The following is a 22,829-nucleotide window of genomic DNA, read 5'->3' as shown; positions in this document are numbered from 1 at the left end:
GCCCAGGGCGGGCGGCGCCGCGCCGAGCCGAGCCGGCATGTGCGAGACCTACTCGCGGTGGCTGCTGCGGGTGTCGGTGGCGCAGATTTGCCAGGCGCTGGGCTGGGACTCGGTGCAGGTCTCGGCCTGCGATCTCCTCACCGACGTGCTGCAGCGGTACCTGCAGGGGCTGGGCCGGGGCTGCCACCGCTACTGCGAGCTCTGTGAGTGCGGGTCGGGCCGGGTGTGGGGGGCAGCGCTGTGGGGAGAGGGGCAGCGGCGGAGGACGTGGTCGTTGCCGTCTGCACAGGGTCCAAGTGACCTCCATGAGTCCCTACCAGCTTTGGCCGTTCTGTGAAGGGAGGCGGCGGAGCAGTGCTGTGGGCCGGAGGGAGGGCAGGCTGTGGGGAGAAAGGCTGGGGGGTAGCACTGTGGAGGCATAGAGAGGGTAGTTGTGGGGTGGGAGGCTGTAGGGCAGTGCTGGGGGGGTGCTTTTCAGAGGGAGAGTCCTGGAGATGTGGGCTGTGGGGCAGTGCGGGAGGGCATGGGGAGGTGGCCCGTGGGACAGTTCTGTAGGGAGAGAGCATGGGGAAGTGTCTCTGGCAGGGAGTGAGGGCAAGGGGGAGATCAGGCTGGGGGGGGCTGTTGGGAGGTGACCTGTGGGGGTACTCCAGCTGGGGGAGTATGAAGGGGAGCTGGGCTGTGGAGCAGTGCAGGGGGCTGAGAGGATGAGGGGGGAAGCCATGGAGCACTTCTTAGTGCAAGGGAGAGGTGGGCTGTGGACTTGGGAGAAACGGAGCTCTGAGGCAGTGGGTCTGGAGTGTAGGGAGATGGGGCTGCTGCCCCCCTTTCTCTGGCTACAGTGTGCAGGGTTCTAGGGTGCATGTGTGGAAAAGGGGAAGATGGGACTGTCAGCCTTGCTGCTGGAGTTGTGGTGTTGTGGATCTGGGATGGGGGATGTACTGGGAGGGAAGAAGGGACAGCCAGATGTCTTGCTGGGTGGGATGTGTGCATAAGAGGATGTGATGCTGCTGCTGTGTTGTCCTGGTTCATCTCTGGGTCAGGGTCTGTGCCCTGGTGGGAATGCTGAGAAGGCTGTGGGGGCCCACTGCAGGTAGGGATGTGTGTGTACTGTCCAGGATGTGGGCACAAGAAGTGCTGAAGCTGTAGGGTGCAAGGTTTGGGCTGAATGTATGGGGCAGGGAGGCTGGAGGTGTTAACCCCTGATGTGGGAGGAGTGTAAGGAGTGAAGAGATGGAGCTTCAGTGCATCGGGTCGAGAGGTGTGCCTGGGGGAGAGTGGAGTCACCTGCATGGGGAGAGAGATGTGGCTGGAAACTATTGCTGGGGCTGGAGTGCTCTGGGTTGGGTATATATGTGTAAGGGGGCAGTGGTTTGTGGGGCTAAAGGTGCATGTGTGCAAGGGGAGGTGTGGGGCTTTAGTGCTGCCGGGGGATGCACATGTACTGTGCTGTGAGGGGTTAGGGATGGATGTGTATAGGGGCGATGTGGGGCTGTGGTGCCTGGTGTCAGGGATGCACATGTACGGGGGTGGGCAGAGGGGCTGCGGTCAGGGATTGACATGTACCGGGGCAGCTTGGAGCCATATACGTCAGGCTGGGGATGTGTGTGCACAGGGAAAGCGATGGCACTGTGGGACTGGGAATGTGTATATGGGGGATGCGGGGCTGCAGCGTGCAAAGGCAGGGATGAACTAGAGTGGTTTTGGGGGACATGAAACTGTAGTGCATGGGATGTGGGAAGGTGATGGGGCTGCACGTGGGAGGTGTGGAGTATGTGTATGGTGAACGGGAGGGATGGGGCTGGGGATAGTTTTAGTGCATGTGGCACAAGGTGTGAGTGTCCTCATTTGGATGCAGTGGAAGAGGTTTGTCTGGATATGTGAGGGACTGGAGTTAGCCAGTGCTGCCACTGAGGTGGCACGTGCAGGAGCTAGGAGTGATGGTGGGGGGCAGGATGTCCAGGGCCTCGCTGGATTTGGGGTGAGGCTATGCTGAGGTGGGAGCATGGAAGGGGTGAATTTACACCAAGTGGGAAAAGAGAAAAAAGAGAGGTCTGGGTGTCAGTGTGAGGACTGCTGGCTGGGTTGTGTAGGGGTATGGAGTATGTGTGTATGGGATGGGAAGGGGAACAACTATCACTGCTGGGCCCAGGTGTACGACAAAGGATGAAGTTGTGGGTCCCTGTCACATCTGTTCAGATGAGGGAGACAAGTGACTTAGATTTGTAAATCCCCAACAGAGTGGACAACGGTGAGACAAGTCTCAAAGTCCAGGCATTTATTAACTTCCAACAGTGTACTAACTGGATACACGATAATGGGCTAAGTATGTAATGAGTTATGGCAAGCAATGTAGTATGCGTTGCATTACTTAATGGTAGTGAAGGAAAAGGGGAAAAAGGAAAGGAGAGAGATAGAGAGAACAGAGACCACTGGTCTGGGTTCGTCAGGGATGCATCCGTCATCTTCCCTTCTTCATGTCTTCTTTTTTCTTTCTCCCTTTCACTCCTCACTCCTCCCCTCAGAGGATTATACACACTTTCTTTGGGTCTGTCCCCTAGGTCAACCCGCTTACTATCCCATGTTTGGGGAGGGGTAAGGTGCTTCATGGGATGATGTAATTAGCATGATTTTGTAATGAGCATGTTCAGGGGTGTCAACTTTCATATGCATTTTGTGGATAACGAAGCAAAGGTCATTCACAGGATGGATGGCCCTTGAAACTCTACGAGATGCACCAGAGCAGAACCAGCCTTCACAGGGCTCCCATCTCCAGCTGCATCCTCTGCTATCCAGGCAGCCTTATCAGCTCCAAACTCCACACTGTCCACCCTGTGACTATAGTTTTGCTACTTGAAAGTGTTCTAGACATTCCTCCACTCAGAGGGTCTCCGCTCCCCGCCCCATCCCTTATCTCTCTTGGGCTCTATTTTCTCACAGGCCTTGTTTCGAGGAGTTACAATTTGTCCCCCGGGGTTGTCCCTGCAGAGGAGGTGCTGAGGGAGCAAGTGACCTGCTGGTACCTGCAGAATATGGGGTGTAGGAGGATGTGATACCCAGTTGCTTGCTGGGTCAGTGATGCTGACTGGAGGAATGACAGGCTGGTAGGGGTCTGCTGCGTGTGCGAAGGTCAACAAGGGGGTGCCGGTGTCCTGTTGGGTCAGGGAGGGTGTGGGGAGGTGGCGGGGAGAGGGAGGCTGTCAGGGTCACTGCAGGGTCTGAACACAGGGACGTTGTGGGGAATGTGGAGCAAGGCTCAGGCTGTCGGTGTGGTGTCTGTGTGTGTGGAGGCCTTTGCTGCCCTACGCGTGGAGCAGGAGGGGAGGATGGCCATGATGTGTGTGCAGAGATGGGGCTGCCAGGGCTGCTGCTGGATCTGTAAGTAGTGGGGGGGAGATGAAAAGGGGTGCACGTACTGGAGAGGCTGGGGGGGAGTTAGGGGGTGTGTGCATGGAGAAGCAGGGCTGCTGATGCCTCTTGTGCCATGAGGGACTTGTTCCTTGTTACCCCATCCTTTGGCATGCTAGGGAGCTGTGGGGTTGTGGGCTGCTGCTGCTCTGTGTGTACTGGTGGAGGGGGAAGTCCTGGAGAGCCCCTGGGGCAGAGGTCAGAGCTGCTGTGGTTGGGTCTGGCAGCGGGGAGGGAGTTCAGAAGAAGCAGGAGTTGGAGCTGGGATGGAAATATGGGATCACTTGCCTGAAGTGCTGTGTGAAGAGAAGGTGGTGGATTTGGGGCTCCCGTAGCCACTACCAGTTAATGTGCTGGGGACTGTGGGAAGTTATGGGAGAGATAACAGGGATGGCAGCCCTGAAACATGTAAATGGAAAAGTTTGCCAGCACTTGTGTCCAGGTTGTGGGAGCTCTGCTAATGAGTGTATCACAGCAGCGGGTGAGAGGCATATCAGAGGCACGTTGCTGTCAGCTGGTGGCGAATGCAGCCTCAAGATCAGAGCAGCTGTGAAGGCTGGAGGTGTCAGCTTCCTCTGCAGGAGGGAATTGGAGAGTGTGTCGAGCCAGACCCGTGAGCCGGGAAGCGCACAGCGTGATCAGTTTGGTCGGGAGAGGAGCAGCTGTGGCCTGAAAGTGCTGCTGCTTGTACGCGTGCCTCTGCTCCGAGGCAGAAGTTCTCACTGCTGCAGTGATCCCCAATAACGCCAAGTGAAGAGCTGAACATACCTGACACCCAGCCCTGCCTCTGCTTCATGATTTCAGGAATAATTGAGATCAAGTCCGGCACTGCCAGTGTAACTGGGCTTAGGAGGAGCTTAGTGTTATTGCTGCAAACTCCTTGAGCTCTAGGTTGAATAGGTTTCCTCGTACAAGCTTTCTGTAAATTAGAGAGCTGGTTAGATGTGAGGCTGTGTATGGTTAGTCTGGAAAAGGGACTGTGCGATATTAAACCAGCAGCACCAGTGCAGCTGCTGCACCTGTGAAGTCTGTATCTCAATCAAACAGAAGTGATCTGTAAAGAGATTAACGGGGATAGCAGAGGGAGTTTGGGAGACTTGGGTTATGGGGTGAAAAAGGAGCTAACCTAGGCTGGGTCGGAGCCATCCTTCGATATGGTTAGTACAGATTTTGGGGAGGTGCTTTTGTAACTGGATCACTGCTTGTGCAAGAGCTGAGTTGTTGAGCAGCATTGCCCTCCCCGAGCTCAGCTGACTCTGCCACAGGTACAGCAGTATTCGTAGACTGGGAGGAAAAGACGTAGAGATGGTGAAAATACAACTTTTTCCTTTTGGTGCTTGAGAAATTGGATGTGCATAGAAATAAGGTATCCCTCTCTTGCTTTGGGTTTGCTTCCTGAAGGTGGGAAAGGAATTTTTTCTCCCCCCCTTCAAATGGAGAAGGAAGTATTACAGTATTTTTTTTTTTCTTTTGTGAAGGAGAAGAGGAATAGGCTGTTTTCATGCCAGTGATATGGTATTTCTCGTATTACCTCTCTTAAAATGATTCCTGTATTTATGACTTTAAAAGGTTTGTAAAAAGCATCTTAATGCTCAGCTGACGTTTCCCTGCTTTTTCAGAATTGTTTCCCTTTGCTCCTAAAATAAGTTACTGTACAAACCCAGCTCTGGATGAATGAGCTGAATTTTGCCATGGTTTTGCATAAGTAGAATTAATTAAATTCCAATTGTAGCATCTTTATTGTCAGTGTGTTATCTCGGAGTCAAACCAGTGGGGTTTGAGTTAGCAGGCTTGTCAGCTGGAGGGACATAATCTTTGTATTTGAAACTGAATGGATTTACTCTGACGTAATTGAGACAGTGTGGTATTGCTCTGAAAAGCATGTCATTGCTGTTCACGTATTTTCTCAGTTGCAAAAGAAAATTACGGCTTTCCCAGCTGTGTTAGATCTTTGTTCCAGCTGTTACATCCCATTAGGAGAGCTACATTCAAGATTTTCATTACTTTTCTGCCGTTGTTTCTTTGCATTTGCAGTAGCTGTAGTTGATGGGAGCTTCTGTGGCTGCAAAGAGAAGGCAAAAGGATTTGCAAAACGGGCTTGAGATGTGTTTGATGCCATGAAATGCTTCTGAATACTGTGTTGGGGGTGGATTTGAGAGTGAATTTACAGGGGAGAAAATAAGGGTTTTCCTGTTGAAGTACACCATATTATGCTGTTCAAATTTGTGGAAAGCTTGTAAGAGGAAGCCTATTCAATATGCTGTACACTTCACACATGTTTTTATCCTAAAATTTAAATAAAATATTTGAAAAACAGTGTTGGAGTATGTAATTAAGGTATTGAGCTGCCAAACAAATTGACATCGTGTGGTTTCTGAGCGCAGAGTCCTACATTGTTGTTGTTTTAAGCAGAGGTGAAAAAGGGAGAAGTTCTCTCTTACGTGCCGCTTTCTTTTGCGCTCACGTTTCATGTGGTTTGATAGAGGTGGCAGCACAGCTCGTGCTTTGGGTTAACTGCTGTGGATTTTCTTGTATATGTTGGGGTTTTTTATGTGGAGGAAACTGTCCAGTGAAGACAAGACAGCAATCAGCTTCATTTGCTATGAATTTAGCTAACACGGCTTGGCAGTGGGATATAGATACACAGAATATACCGTGTTTTACCTCTGAACTTAGCACATCCAGTAAGAGAGTTCCGTTTCCAGTATATTTATGTGGGTGGTGCAATTCATGGGAGGGATGAGAAGTCATGGTTTATGCCCCCAAAAGCCTGATTTTTCTACTATATTGCTTTAAAAAAACAACCAGGTAGAAGCCACTTAACTTTATAATCACTAATGGCACCTGGGTGTATTTCAGCAGCACGAATCTAGATTATCTGCTGCTAAAACTACAAGAGTAATAAACTAGATAATTAGCTTTGTGTGTTGGATCTAGAAGTGGGTTTTTCAGTACTTTTTCCTTGAATTTTCAATGTTGAGCATATGCTTGGATATGGTGCGGAGTTTTTTTTTTTATTTTTTCTGCCAAAAATTGTTTACAGTGAGGAAATAGAGTTCAGAATTTGTTCCTTAGTTTCATATTGTATGACTACTTTTTTGAAGATTATTTTTATGTAAACGTAGAATCACAGAATATCTCAAGTTACAAGGGGCCTATAAGGATCAAGTCCAACTTACTGCTCCTTGCAGGACTACCTAAAACTAGTTCTTTATATATAAATAAAACTAATATTTAATGTAGATATAATACTAAAGATATTAAAATTAATATTAATAATACCACTGCATTTTATTAAAAAGGCAGGTTCTGATCTGGTGAGCAGAACATTGTGACTGTAAGGAAAAATGACAGATTTCACAAAAAACTATTCCAAGATAGGACTGGCTCAAAACCTCCAATGTCACTGCACAATCTCCTGTACAGGAAAACCTAACTTTGTTACAGCAGATCTCTGCTTTGGAGAATGCAAACAGCAGACTAATGTTTTCATTAGGAATTGACCTGGCATCAATCAAATTTATATTTCTTTCTAATTAAACGTCAGATTTACCACATACACTTTTTTTGTTTTGTTTTGTTCTCTTTTTTTTAGTTAACTTCACTCATCGGTATGCAGCAATAATCGCTATCAAAGTATTAGATTTCGATTATCAGTTAAATGAGCGGATTCCCCGTACTGATGCTGAATGACTGTTGTAACAAGTATCTATGACATTTGTTATAAGAAGGGTACCTCTTTATGTCCTGATAACCATAAATGTTGATGTTTTTAAGCTAATCAACTTCTTGCTGGCTACCAGTAAAGGACAACTTGGGTTTTGCTTGACATTTATGACGTTACCAGGAAAAGGAGCAGACTGAGCAGCACTACCAAGAAGATGCTTTTGCCTATCTGTTAACTACATTAATAGGATCCTTTTTCCCAACTTAAGTGTACTCAAATAAGGCATATATACTTATTAAATAATCTACTGTGTATGCCTCTGACTGTTTTTGTGGGTGCTGGATGGAAGCAATGTCTGTTTGAAAGAGTTACCCTGGGGTAACTATTCAGTGTAGATCCACAGGTACTGAATGCGTGGCAGGGTTGCATGATGTGCTGGAGCACAAGGAATCTGTGATAGAGCCTGTAATAAAAATACTGAGAAGCTATACCTAATTGCTGGTTAAAATAAAATATTTTTTTACATCTCTCTTTATAGCAGCCACGAGGGTGAATGCTGAGCTATTTATAATAGACTGTGCATGTTGCATGGGTAGTGACTCATTAATTTTTCTCAGTATAATTATTACAGAGCTGTAGTTGCTCCCTTTAAAAAACCTGACATGAAACTAAAAGCTCTTCTGTACTTGCTTGCTTGTTAAATTTTCACTGATCCATATGAACTTTGGGCCAGGAAGGAGGAGGTGATGGGAGTGAGTTTGACGAAAGTAAATCGGCTATTCCTGAAACTGCATTTTAGAAAAGATAGTTTTTCCCAAACCCCCACGTGGTTTCTTTGGATGATGTGAGCATTGGTCAGCTTGTTTGCTGGACGATTTCTTGTGACATTTACAAAGATAACTAGGCTTTAGTAGCTTCTAAAAATTCCTTTTCCCCACAAAACGAAAGAGAGCTTTTATTGCTTGAAGAGGAGTTACCGTGCTGCCGTCATTCCGTTTGATTTGTTTTTCCTTGTGGACAGCTAGGTTTATCTGCAGGTGGCACTGAGCAGCAGGGTTGAAGGTTGGATAACTTTTCATCCAAATATTCAGCTCTGTGTGGATTCTGTTTCGCCGTTGCTTCGGTGCTGTATGTTTTTTCGGGATCCATTTCTGTGTGCACATTCCTCCTCCCAGTGTTCGTCCTCATGCATAGGGAAGCTGAGTGTAACATAACTGCAGGGTCTTTCCCACAGGTTTCTGTTTTGAGACTGAATGGTCTTAATTTAACTCTGCTGTTTTCCACAGCTATATCAGTTTCGGAGCACAGCTCCCAGTCAGGGAGATAGTACAGCTTAAAAACTCGTGAGGAAGATATTTTTATTAGCTCGCTGTTCGCAGGGTAAGGAGGAGAGTTGTAACTTGCTGGATGAACTATTCCCATCTCCTTCCATCTTTTCCCAATCCTGGGCAACAGATAGTATTTGAAGTGTCATGGTATAGGGCCCAGCAAGAGGCTTGGAAACCAAAAGCTCCAAAGCTGTTTTTGATCTGGCACTGACTTGTGTGACATTGGATTAATTATTTCCCTGGGAAGCTTCAGCATCTGAATTTTTAAACTGAGGATAGCACAGATATCTGAAGTATATTGAGACAAATTCGGTATGCACAAATTCAACTCTTTTTTTTTCATCATTTACTTAGAGAGAAAAAAGCCTTAAGACTAAATGAAAGACCAGGAGAGAGTGTGTTACATGTTTGTCAGCATTCCTTTTCATGTGTCTGACTTCTGCTATTTTAGTGAATTTTTATTAAACCAGAGAGAGAAGAGGAATGCTAAACTGTTCAAGTAAAGGTATAAAGCCTTCATTTGATGAATCACCCGAAATTTGATTTAATACATTTTTGTGCTGTGTATATTTGCAGTTGATAGCTGTTTTGATTTAAATACGGATATGAATACAGACCTGAAACTTTTTTTTGTACACTTTTACCACTGATGACACTCTGTCTTGAAAAGACAGTCATTTCATTCCTCTGACAGCTGCACGTTTGACATTTTTATTTAGCTTTTAATCAATCTTATGACTCGACATTTACTGTTTGGAGTCAAATGTCAAAGATACAGGAAAATTGACTCTTCTTCAGGTTTTTTTGATCACCTTTTGAACCTGCTTTATAACACACATAATTGTTTTTTGATATGGGTGCCTAAGTATTTCTATGCTTCAGTTACACTTAGTAGTTGCTTCTCTGCCACATGTTCTTAATAAGCACTTGTAGGAAGGAGTCCTTTTTAGCATTTATCACTTGCTAATCACGTCAGTACACTTTTTTGGAGGTTAAAAAGATCATGTGCAGATCTAGGAAAAGACCTTTTCCTATTGCAGTGATAAACTGGACTCAACTTTCACCCTGAGTACGTGACCGTGCTGGTGCCAGGGGCTGCACACTGAGCACGCCCCAGTATTGGGGTGCCTCTTGCTGTCCTGTTCCAGGTTGTCCAGCTGGAGAACCTATTGCAGCATTTCCCTGCCTGCACACTTCGTTTTTCTTTCAAGGGAAACTGGACAGAAGCACGGTCTGTGTCTGTGCCTGTCAGTACCCGTTCCAGGTCTCGGCAGTGCCCACCTGGGAGTGAGTGCTGCGAGGCTCACCATGGATCTCCCCCCATCCTGCAAACAGCATAGCCAGTGATTCAGGAATGTTGGGGGAATGAGTACGCTTCACTTCTGGGCTTGTTGAAAAGTTTTCCCCAAGTTTTCCTTTTCAACTTGTACCTGTTAAGTCTTGACACCTTAGAAAATGATTAAGTTCAAAGGTATCTTCATAGTCCGAAGAGCAATTAAAGTGACAGTGCAAAATTTCTTAGCTGTGTCAATTATCTAAACTTAATTTTTTAAGGATAAAACACTCTTCTGCCTGCCTAATAATTATAGGGATCTCATAACCACTCCAGAGTGGTGAAATTCTCCTTTAATTATGCTTATGTAAGCCTCCACGTTTCTCCGTCCCTAAAGTCTGAAGGAGAAACTTGTACTAGATATTATACAAACACAAAATCCGAGATGGTTCTTGTTGTGCGGAGTTCACGTTCTAAATACAGACGGACAAAAGAGGCGATAACTTGGTCTGATCTCCCTTTTAGCTGTGGAGAGAATTAAAACACAAGCAACTTGCCCAGAGTCACACAAGAGGCCAGTGTTACAGAGCTGAGAATCAAAACCATAATCTGAGTATTACCCTTATCTTCACCGCAAGACTAAGAAGAGAAATTCTAGAACAAAATTCTTATTTTCTAAATGTACCTGAAGGCATAAGTTGGCTAGGGGTTTGAATTCATCCAGTGATGTGAGAACCAGCCTGCTCAACTGCTTCGGCTTCAAGATAAACCAAGAAGAGATTAGGTTAAAGGACAAACAAAAGAGCATCCCCCCCGTTCTCCAAAGCTGGGGCTTCACAATAGCGATTGTGTTCCTTCAATGAGCACGGGCTGGTTTTCCATAATTACTTTTTAAAGTAAATCACAGCTTATCATCATGTAAGGATGTAATATCTTCATAAGCCAACTATACAGAAGTTTTATAATTCAGTGTAATTTTATTGAATTTAAAAAATAATAATAATAATCATGTTTGTAGTTTAAGGCTTTTTTTTGTGTGTGTGTGTTACTGTTACTATGAAGAGTTAGGATGAGATTCAAAGTGGTGCTTTGGCTACCAAAGCCAGGTGTCCAGTTCTCCCTCGGGAGGCTTGCAGAGGGATTTCCCTCTGTCAAGTCAGGGAAACCGAGGCACTTGGAGGACTTCAGCACTGTATGGTTTAAATCTTTGAGCCAAATTACATGTATAGAATAAACTGCATCTTCTCTTGGACTGTTTTCTTGGAGGTCATTAAATAAAGATCGGGGCTGCTTGGCCAGTAAGGTTTCACTATGCTTTTCATAAAGAAAATAAGATTTTTGCTGTAGAGGTAAACTTAAATTCCCCCCAGGAAATCAGCCCCTGAAGTTTGGTATAAAATATTCTTTCCTCGTCAGACCATTACTTAATATTCCTGTGTTTCATCTGGGAGGTATATCTAACCGGTAGGTAAAGTGACTCATAGATTATGAAACCTATAGATTTCATCTGGTGGAAAGATACTAGGTGAAATATTTTTGTTATCAAGAGATACAAGAGATACCTTCTTTTTTTTTGCTGCCCATAAACTACAGTCGCTTCAACAAAATTAAATTGTTCCTTTTCTAGGTTGAAAACTAATATTCGGTCTGTGACATACTGGTAAAGGGGCACTTTCTACATATTGAGGGCTTGTTTTGTTCATGTGAATTTATTTTATGAAACTGAAGACTATTTTAAGTGGTGTCGCGTGGTGTTAATTGACTGTTGTCAGGTAAAGCTGCCCTGTTCTGCTCTCATCGGTTTTGCTTGAAGTGCTTCTTGAGGTGCAGGTCTTTAATGGTACGGATTGAAACAGAGTGATACAGATCAAAATAAAACACTTTTAAATGAGAGTGTTCTTAGCCTGAGACGTTGTACAGCCCGATGAACAGTAAACCTAGCAGAACTGTGGGGCAGTAATCTCTGTTACCGGTGGCGAGCCGTGGCGGATTGTAATCTCTAAGCCTAGATCTGCAGGTCAATTTTTTTTTAAACCAGATTCTTGCAAAAATATTGTGTTTTTGTTGTTTGTTTGTGTTTTTTTATCACAGATGGCCGCACAGATCCAATTTTGGACGATGTAGGTGATGCCTTCAAGCTTATGGGGGTTAACCTGCATGAGCTAGAAGATTATATACACAATATTGAACCTGTCACATTCGCACACCAAATCCCTTCGTTTCCCGTCAGCAAGAACAATGTCCTGCAGTTTCCCCAGCCGGGAAGTAAAGATGCGGAAGAAAGGAAGGAGTACATCCCTGATTATATGCCTCCTATTGTCTCCTCTCAAGAAGGTGCGAAATTAATCCTTTGCTTTAAGTTTTGGTCCCCGTGTGTTTGCGTGTTTGTTTGCACCCTGGAGCAGTTGGGGTTGTGCTGTCCCACAGCAGTCGCTCAGGAAGGATCCGCTGGGTGTTACACAAGCATGGTTTCAAAACAAGTAGCAGTGCTGTGGCAAGTGTATTTTCCACTCTTTTACTCTCCTCCCAAGATTAACTGGTGTCAAAATATACTGTGTTAATACACATTTCTATACTGCATGTAAATTTTCAGTTTTCAGATAACAATAGAAATGAATGCTTTACATTACCTTTTATGTGTTAGCCTCCCTCATTTATACTGCAAGAGCTTACATAATTTGGTAAAGGTAGAAGGAAGGCTGGCGACACTGGCACAGCGTTCCCAGCTCCTGATAGCTGTTTCTTCTTCCTTTGAACAAATTCAACATAAAACAACAACAAAACCAACAGAAAGCCTCTTCCATTTAACATGAATTCAGATTTAAAATAAGGGTCGTTTAGAGGCACGGTGCTTGCTTTTAATTCTCTTTGCTAATGTTGATTAGGATTTCATCATTGCTGTTCCAACTGTTCTCCTTCCCTTCCTTGTCCCACAGAGGCAGGGGCTGAGGATCACTGTAACAGTGAAACCAGCTATACAGATGCTACGAGCTGCATTAAGCCTGAGAATTTTAACAGGAGCAGTGGAAAAAGCAAAATACTTTTTTTCCCTTTTTCAGCTACACGAGACTCAATTGCTAATAAGATAAACCTTTGAGAAACCCAACTTAGTCTAATTTTACCTTTGAATAGTGAACATCACGTGACTATACTTCGTGGGGAAATAAACATATGTAAGCTTGTGGACCGGGTACAGAAATCCCAGACAGAAGAACTCTGTTATCCAAAAGAGTGTAAGGAACAGGTACAATCCTCACAAGATACTTATTTAATTTATAATTTTCCGTGAGGACAGAATGGATACCATGCTCTATTATGTGTATTGTTCTTTTTTAAGAACTAAGGTCTCAAAGTCTGCATGTGGAAATATGTGTCAAAATTCTTCCCGGTGTAAAGATGAACATAAATGACATCACCTTTTTGGGTGAATGAAATCCATTGCTGTGCTGGTAAAAATGTCTCATGGGGCAGTTTTTCAGTTTAGTAAGCTGTAGTAAGTGTAGGTTCAGTCTTTCATAGATCATATTCAGCTAGTTACAAACTGCTCCACTTAGATTAAGTGAAATTATGGTCAGAAACAGGTATCTGAAGTGTAAAGGGCTATCAGATACAATGGGTTTAGTGTGTTCAGAACAAATATGCCATTTCCAGTAGCAATGTGAGAACTTACTCATGCTGGTGAGTATTTCTGAAGCTCTGTAGACCTGACTTTTCTGTTTGCTTTAATTGCATAGAATACATAGTTCTTTTACAGATCAATAGCATTTTAATGTCTCTTGCCTTAATATAACCCAGGAAGTGAAACTGCTGGGTGTCAGTGAAACTGCAGAAATATTTTATTGGATTGATAAGAAGGTATTAAAATCTCCCCCTCATGAAGTTTGTTAGAAGGGTTGTTTTTAAAATAACAATGAGCTCTCTTAAACCAGGAAGAGACAAAAAATGTAAATACCATATACGTAGACAACATCAGAAAGAGAAAAGTATAGAGGAGAAGGACTTTGAGGAGTGAACAGGGGTTTTAGCTACCCTGTCCTGGCTACTCTCTTGAAACACTTTAGCCAGATTTTTCAGGAGGTAAACAAACACCGTTCTGTCAGAGAAATCCAGCATCTTTGAAATGTAACAAGTTACCCAGCAGTTTTGCATTTTGGGTAGGGTTGTTTGGTGTTTTGGTGTTTTGGTTTTAAACTTGGAAAATCATACTTTAAAAATATGCAAGAAAGATCAAATTCAACAAGGCTCAAAGCGGCTGTAGACAAGTATCTGAACATGGGGAGTGAGAGATGAGAGTATTACAGACTCAGTCTGGCGATACATGACAGAGAGAGGCTAAAAATTGAAATGGGGACAGTTGTGTGCTTTTTTTGTATGTAACTTTTTATACTCTTTCTCTTGCAAGTTAGATCCAGGAGTTAGATTTTAGCAGTCCTTATAAATAATGTATGAATCCTTTTAACACCCGAAGCAAGAAGATATTATTTCCAAAGTTGGATGAGAACCAGGAAAACTTCTAATGCCTAAGGCTAGTGTATCAGAGGACCCATAGACACAACTTCAAAAAATGAATACAATATTTTTTTAATGGAAATTTAAAGCAAGCATTAAATACAGCTGCTGAATGCAGGTTTGTTATAGTTGATTTAAAATACTTACAGCTGAGGACATTTTAATTAAACGTTTACTGAAAATGCTATTTGTAATTTTGTGCCCTGTGTGTGGGGCTTTTTTGAAAGGGGCAGGGTGAATCAACAAACTCTGTTGTATATCTTTTGTTGTATTTTACTCCAAGTACAATTCGGAAGAAAAACTTTTCATTTTGCAGATGAAAGGAACGCATCGTAAAAATACTGAAGGATTGCAGAAGCAGTTTGAATAGTTTGCAGATCTTTATTCAGTAGGGAAAAAACCCTATGCTGCTGCAAAGATTGTGCAGTTCCTTACATTTGAGCTGTTTTCAGTGGGCAATAAAGATAATTAGGCAGTAATGAAGGAAGGCTTCATGTGCGTTACGATATATAATGTGAATTTTTCAGTCACTTAAAGGAACTGTCAGGAAGACTTATTATGTCCCATTTTATGTTGAAGCCTAGAGCTCAGCTCGTGTTATGAATATTTATTTACTGATATGATTCAGAAATTACTAGTGCTGATATATTTTAGCAATGACATAGCCATTACGGTCTTACGGGTATGAGCAGAACAAGGTTTATTGGGAGAAGTAGTATCTTTTAATTTTATCGGTTGATCTAGTTAGAAGTACTGTCTCTGGTGACAAACTGACTTCACAGGTAATTTTAGCTAGGTGCTTTGGTAAGAAAAAGCTTTTTTTTATTGTTCATTTGTTTAAAAAAAAAGAACAGTGTTCAGTATGCACCATGACCAGTAGGTGTTGCTAACCTCCTTCTCAAAAGTCCTCCAGTTCTGCACATGTAACTAACTTCTTATTTCCGCTTGCTCTAGAACTGGTGCTGCTGTGTTCAGAGTATACAGTCTTGTGCGATGCCTTAGTTATCCTTGCCAAAGACTCGCTAAGAGCAAAAAGTCCTGTCCAGCCTGAGAGGAGCCGTTTCCACCATATGTACTCAATAGTAAGAAATGCTGAAACAGCTCTCTGAATGATTTCTGAAGTTGTGGGGGAAAGGGAGGAAGGCAAATAGATTTTCAAGATCTGTAATTTGTGTCAGCTGAAAGTTCAGTTCAGTGGTACAGGTTTTGTTCCAAGAAAGCAGAAAATATTTTCTTGCCTTAAATATGCCGTGCCTCATTTCAGGCAGCGTGCACTAACGAAATGATCTGGTGCAGATTCCAAATGCTTGCGCTGTGAGGATCTGCATATAAAATTACATATTTTATAAAACAATCTGGCTGAGTATTGCCATGGCAAATGTTGGGTTTTTAGCAGTATTTTTACAAAGAACACTGAAGGGATAATTTTATGCCAATGTATCATGATGTTCACTGTCTGCCTATTTTTAATTAGACCCCTTTTTGTTTTTGGAGTTATTTTAGTGCTGTTGTCACTAAAATGTCATGGTAAACTTGTAAGACAGATTAAAAAAAAAGCAGAAAAAAATAAATTAGTTGCAAAACATGATGGTCATGCTTTATTTCTTGTGCTTTAATGTAAAAGAACATACATTTTGCAATAATACATCAACTTCATAGAATTTGTTGATTGCATTTGAAGCAAAACAGTACTGTGCTGAAACTAGGCCAATTGAGAAAGCCCAGATACTTTTCTACAGCTAATAATAATCACTATTACATTTTGTGGTAATGTTGAGAGCTCTGGGACCTGATGCTTTAAGAACATGTATCATTCTCCATAATTAAAACAAAGAAAAGTGAAGTTTGAATCCTACATGTGCCATGGTAACCTTATTTCTGAGCTTCTTGGAATGAATTTCGACCTGTACTTGCTGCCTCTTATTATTAACTCATTTTAAAGAATGATTTATTTTTTTTTTAAGTAACTGCTTTATGTCAATTGCTTTCTTTTTCTGACTTTTTTGAAGTTACAGGTAGTCTATCCCTGTTTCTCTGACTGGAAGACTGAAGAAAACATTGCTTTTGTATTCTGTACTGTTCATAGGCCGTTACATTTGCATGAGATCATCCTTCCTCTCTTATACTGTAATTGTGCTGGGGTATTTCAGAAGAATATGAGGGAGAAGACATCAGAGTCTCTTCCTAGTAGAGATTTTTTATGGGGAGAGGGGTAGCTTTTATGGAGTCAAACTTCCTCCTCAATTCTTGCTTCATTTTTTCTGCCTTCTGCTTCATACCACTTCACTCCCACTTCATAGAGGTTCAGCTCCTTTCCTTTAAAGCTGATCTGGAAACAAACATCATTTTTAGTGGGCATTAAGTTTTGTGGTGTTTCATTCCTGATAATGTATGTTCAAGCACTGGCATTGTATTTCTGATCCATTGAGTCAGGATCAGTTCTTGGCACAGTGTACAAATTCGGATTTATTCGTAGCCTTTTCTGCCAGAGCATTTTATTTCCCCAGCAGATCAAAGCATAAAATTGTTGATTTTCTAACAGTCCTGCCTTTGCCCCTTTTTGCTGTTGATGGGATGTTAGGACCTTATACTCACCAAAACGTGATGCTTGCAGCCACCTGGAAACGTGGAAACCCAGCTGTCAAATTATACATCGTCTCAGAACATCTTTAGTTTTTTCATGCAATGTTAGTTTCTAAAAATCACATCTGAATTGATGAGAAGGGGGGTGTGTGTGAAGCAAGGTGCTAATCAGAATAACATGATTTTTGCATCTGATATCTAGGGTCAACTGGTGCTAGAATTGTAATTGTATAAAGCATTAAGCATCACGGTGGTATAAAGCATTAGTGTCTAGCTCCAGTGGCTAGATATATCAGATTTTAAAATTGTCACTAGCCCTTCAGTCTAGCAGTGCTTTCTTTGGCTGTGATCCAGAACTGAATCTAGCAAGCCTTGGATCTCAGACCAGCGTCGTTGCAATCTCGTGGTTTCTTCAAGGGTTAAAAAAAGGCAATACCTCTTTCTAAATTAGCGCGTGGAGGGCGTTAAAAAGGATACTGGGATATCAGCTTTGCCATTTTGATAACACAGGTCTCGCTGTTGTAGTTTTTAAGCCTTTCTGCCTTTCCCCAGATCTAATTTAACCCCACAGACTAACTCTTCTTCGTTCTAACAGCTGCACTGACGATTTAAAAGCAGAAATGATCTTTTCAACAGAGTTTTTCCAGTATATTTGGTTAGGAAACCACCACCCATCAAAAAACAGGTACTGTGTAGTCAACCAGGTTGAAGAGTTAAACCCCTGCCAGACTGAATGCTCTGCTCCTGGCTGCTAACCATGCCTGGTTGCTGAGTATTTGCAAGCATCCTTTAGCCGTCCGTGCAGTAGGCTGAGTGTTAGACGCTGATTGCTTTTGTGCGAATGAGTCTCCGCGTATGCAGCAGCCTAGCAAGGAAGAAGCAACAGGAGAAACAGACAAAATGAGAAAGGCAGCCAAGCTTGAGATGCAGACAGAAGAAAGGCATTGGGAAAGAGCCAATAGGAGAGGCAGATTTCAAAGAAAAAGGAAAATATGAGACAGGAACAAAAAAAGTGTACAGAAAATGTGCCTGGTTTAAATCTTGCCATTAGACAGAAAAATAACTTTTATAGAAGGCGTGCTGATAAAGCTGTAATTGGGAAGACAACTGTATCTTTACCTTTTCTTAAGAAGTTGTATCATAATCAAAAGCATAATTTCTAGTGAAATACTGCAAGAAAGGATTTAATGAGGAAGATTTTTATTTTTTTTTAAAAAGCATAAAATGTGAAGCTAAATAGACTTTCACCAAAGAGTTTCATTTAATTTACAGCACTTGGGGGAAAAAAAAAAACCAAAAAAAAAGCAGCCCTGATGCAGTAAGTGCCATAGTCAAACTTTATCCGTGACAGAAACCATATCACATACCTGGGATCCGTAGACTACAGAGACAGAAGCATACAATGTTTTATATTCTGTAGGAGACTAGTACCTAACTTTTCCCAATTGTTCATGTCTTTGGGGAAAAAAAAACCCAACAACCCTCTTGCTTTTTTTTGTAAGAAGCATAGTAGCAGCTGGAAGTGGGGAATGGAAGGAAATGGATTAAAAGGGTTTGGGGAGAGAATTCGTGATGGGGTTTCATGTTTTTGTTTGTTTGGGATCTTTAAAATGTTGTATCCTTCAAAACAAATAAATTGGTTGGAACCTGGCTGTGCCTGAATTAGCAAATCAGAAAATACATTTTATGCAGGTGCTGACTCCAATTTTTTAAAAAAGTAATAATGAGGAGTTAAGAGTACTAACAATAAAAATTCAGCGTTGTGAAAACATATTTCTTCATCTGTCCAGTTTTGTTCACTGCACGTAGCAAATGAAATGAACGTGACTTTTCTTCAAGGGGATAACGTCCTTTAAAACCTTCCCACAAAAATTTTTTCTGTTTTTCAGACCTGTTTAGATAACTCACAAGTTGTTAGTGGTTCTTAAGGATTCAGAATAAAAACTGCACGATGCAGAAGTTTACTCATAAACGCCAGCCTTTTGCAGTGAATTATTTACATGGATTTGGAATGAAAGTCGTGGATTCTTTCAGTGTATTGTGATATGCAAATTGCAATTTTTGGCTATAATAAAACTGGAGGAGAAAACGGGACTTTACGATAAAAGGATTCTATTGTCTTGTGTATTTAAAACAGAAATGCTGCCGTGATTTTAATTTCCTACTGATCCTTTTTCAGCAAAACTTTTGTCACTTGTCTCGACTCGTCATGTCAGATCAGTTTTTTCCATTTTCTGACAATGTATGACTTTGTTTAGTGCCTGTGTTGCTTCCTGCACTGTCTACTGCTACTATACTTGAGGATTTTATTTCATCTGGATCATCAGACACCTTTGTGCCTTTGAAAGCATAAGTTTCAAATTAGGTTATCCTCCGATAGCTGTGTGTTACTGTTCTCAAGCATTTCAGACTTTCCCTTAACTGCACTGAGTACTTTTGGTGACTCTAGGGGAGGGGTGGGAAATGGAAAGTCTCGCCACTGCTTAAAGCAGGATAAAAGAGAAGTGCAACTGGCCTGTTTTAAGGGCTGACCTTGTAACTTTATTATTTTTCGGTGCTTTTGCCTCATGCAGGAGCCTTTCCTATTTTTCTTCTCATCAAATGCTTTTCTTTTTTTTTTTACTCTTTGACTTTTGCCACCAAGGATGCTTAAGCTTAATGAAAATGTTAGTGATTACTAACAATTCCTGGCATTCAAAAGGCAAATAAAAATTCTTTTAGCTACTGGGAGCAAAACCGCAAATTTGATTGTTACCTCTCCGCCTGCACAGGAATTTGTGCCAGGCTTTCTGAGAAATGGCTCATAACCTAAGCAAGCCTTAATTTTGTACTGCATTTGAGAGACTTGTTTGGGAAGGACATGGAATTAGAACATGTTGTTTGAGACCTTGTATGTTTACCTGATTTTGAGATGTGTGGAACTTTAGTTTCTCCACAATGCCAGCATCTTCCTGCTGCGGATTAACAGTTGTGGCATGTACATGGACACAGGGAAGGGTCCACACCTGGAGTTCAGGAGTTGGCACTCCAGGTAGCTGTTCTGAGTAATGCTGCTGTCCAGAGAAGAGTTACTTGAACTTTTTTCAGTTAAAAACTTTTGAAGTGTCTGAAACATTTCTTTCCTCCTGTGGGGGAAAAAAAAAAATCCATGCTTGGAGCTATTCAGGAATAGACATTGCACAGTGTTTACACGCACATTTTCAAGTGTAGCTGAGTTTAACCTTGATCTTAGCATCAGAACAAGCCATTGTCTAGACAAAGATCACTAGTCGATTACGGGACCCCTATCTCTCTTGCATTAATCAGGTGAATGACTCATTACAAGCTTCTGCAGACATGTGGTAGAGTCCAGGTTAAGACCAAGGAACTCTGCCTTCTAATTTTTAAAATTATGACTAAGAAAGCTCATTTGAATTAGTTGTCTTTTGCCACACACGGATAAGCACTATAACTTTACCATACACTTCTTAACTTCAGTGTCTTCTTCCAGTCGTCACCTTTGGTACAGGTTCCTGTTTTCTCCAACTCTCATCTAAAGGGAATATTAGTGAGTAGGTAAGTCATTAGGAAGGGATAACTCATTTTTCTCTGTAGGCAGTTCCACTTCATCCTGCAAGAGCCTGAGAAATGTAAAGTTGGATGGATAACAGGGAGAGTTCAAATTAGAGGGCGTTTGGAGACATGACCCTGGTTCATGTAGCAAGACACTTGGATAATTAAAGTTCATCTGTAACTGAGTGGTTTTTTGGAATCTTTCATTTTTGTAATTGCCCTCATTAGAAACATTAATGGCTTTCTGATGACTTGACAAGTCTGTATTTTCATATATTTCTTTAGTTTGGATTTTGTTTCTTTGAACAGCTGTGTATTGCACGACTAGGTTAAATGTCATTCTGTTTGCATGTTGTGTATAAATGTGTGTTGTTTGAATTGGTTAAGCAAAAGCTACCATAGCATACCTGTGTTTTTGAGAAGCAATGTCAAACTTGAGCAGGGCTGGATCTGGCTTGTATTTAGCCCAAGGCTGTAAAACATAGGGTCTTCAGGTGGTAACACAGCAAGTCACAAATTTCTCTGACTTGGTTTGAGATTAATGTTTCAATCATGGTTATAAGTGATGACGCCACGCTGCCAGAGGTGGTATTTTATATGGAGAGATAAATTGAAGTTCAGCTCGCTCTGTGTGTGTTTAAAATAGTTCGATAACAACTTAAATGACCTTTATTCTGGCCACTTTACAATCTGCAGCGTTCTGCTTAATTTATTTTCTTTGGTGAACTTGTTTGCCCTCTGCATTTGCGCTGTTGATGTCTCCTGCTTTCCCATTCCAAAGAGTTGTGTTAAAGGAAGACTCTGTGTTTCATGTGTATTCTTACAGTTGGGATGAAGCATACTTTTCTTCAAACGTTATGAGCTCTCTTCCCTGAGGGGAGGAGGATGGTACTGATTCTGTGCGTCTGAGAGGTACGGCTTAACAGATTGGCCAAATAATCCATCCTGAATTGGAGAGTGAATAATTTTAATACCCCTTATCTTGCATAGATTTTTGTGGATATTCATCTCAGCAAATGAACTTTGCATTTCTAAATGTTTAGAGCAGCATGTTCATTCAGGTACAGCATACTTGAATCTTAATATTGTCCAAGTTTCTCCACGTTTCTGTGCATGTGGGACTTTGGTTCCAGGCATATTTAAACAAATGTTTGTGCTTGTGTGCAGACAACGCTAATTATGTCTGACAGTCACAATTGGGAATAGCATGGAGGAAATAATAGTTCTTGACCAATCACTAAAACACAGGAAGTTCTGGTGCCATAGGAAGGGAGAGAAACTCACTTTTCATTTCCTTTTGAGTCCAATGTGTTCAGATTAACTTTAAAGGGAGCTGAGATGCAGCTCCGAGGATTTAGTCTTCAATCGTGTGCTGCCTATGCGTGGAGCCCGTCTCAGCAGGCAGGCAGTCACCAGCCAGAAAAGCTCTCATAGCTCAGCTGCTGGGTATCCTATTGCAAATTAAATATGAAACAAGGATGCATTTGGGTTTGCATGAGAAACTTTTAACACATTCATTAAAGAGGCTTGCTTTCTGTTCTGAATATTTTAAATCACAATATCGCTGACGGTGGTAGCTCATCTGTAATCTCCCAGGGATAAATAGTTTCTTTTGCTGTTTTAAAGAGAATCGATGGATTTTTACCATTCTTATGTGCAACAGTTCTAATATTCTGTAATACAGGCTCTACATGTTCAGATCAGCCAGGTTTATTTAATTCATTTACCTTTTTGAGGAGGTGTGTGTATAAAATATTCTGCAAACAAATATTTTCAGTGTGATCAAAACATGCACATATTTATTTAAAAAAAAAAAAAAAAGATAAGAGCTACAGTTAAAATCACGTATCCTTGTCCAAGAAACTTGAGTTGGGATGGGGTTTTTTTTAATAAGCTTTAGAAATACAAGTGAAAATCTATTTAGATTTTGGTGAGATTTAGCCATCCATTTATCCTCTTTTATCATCATACCTTAACTTTTTTTTCCCAGAGTCCTTAAAAACGTGATAGAAAATCACATTGGTTGTGATGAGCTGAAAAATCAAGGTGGCATTTTATTGTTATGGTGTTGCTATGTAGTTCAGTTACAAACTGCAGCATGTGAAGGGTTTATCACAATATTGCATATATTGACACAATTCAATATTACGGGTTTTTTTAGGACTCTTGGGGAGAGTAAACTTTCTGTGAATTAAAAAATGATAAGTATCTTAATGCTTACATTGCAGGTAACAACCTTCTCTTAGATGAGCTGATTTTCACAGAGTGCAGCTTATGCATTGTATATGTTTAAAAGTTAAGGTGTTTCAGGCTGAAACACTAAATTTCTTCAAAACCTCAGTTTTATAAATGGCCTGTCTATTTAAGGAGTTTTTCCTTCACAAAGACATTTCTTCTTGCACGAGCTCTCTAAGCTGAGCTCCTTGCATGTGGTTTTGGTCCGTCTCTGCTGTGCAGAGAGCTGGGTGAGGCAAACTCCCAGCATGTCTTCTAGACACCCCCCCCCCCC

General features: G+C 42.0%; 1 protein-coding gene across 1 annotated transcript in view; it reads left to right on the top strand.

Annotated features, from left to right (window-relative positions):
- The first annotated feature begins 6 nt into the window (after positions 1-6).
- Positions 7-22,829, top strand: part of LOC113490776 (transcription initiation factor TFIID subunit 3-like) — a 71,863-nt gene continuing 49,040 nt past the window's right edge. Inside the window, exons 1-2 of the mRNA XM_026867350.1 lie at positions 7-203; positions 11,768-12,010. Of these exons, the coding sequence (XP_026723151.1) occupies positions 38-203; positions 11,768-12,010 (409 nt within the window). The 5' untranslated portion in view covers positions 7-37. The remainder of the gene's footprint in view (positions 204-11,767; positions 12,011-22,829) is intronic.

Source organism: Athene cunicularia, unplaced genomic scaffold (assembly GCF_003259725.1).
Source record: "Athene cunicularia isolate RWA unplaced genomic scaffold, athCun1 SCF_3, whole genome shotgun sequence".
NCBI lineage: Eukaryota > Metazoa > Chordata > Aves > Strigiformes > Strigidae > Athene > Athene cunicularia.
Note: the sequence above shows the minus strand (reverse complement) of the source record. Positions and strands in the feature narration are given on the sequence as shown.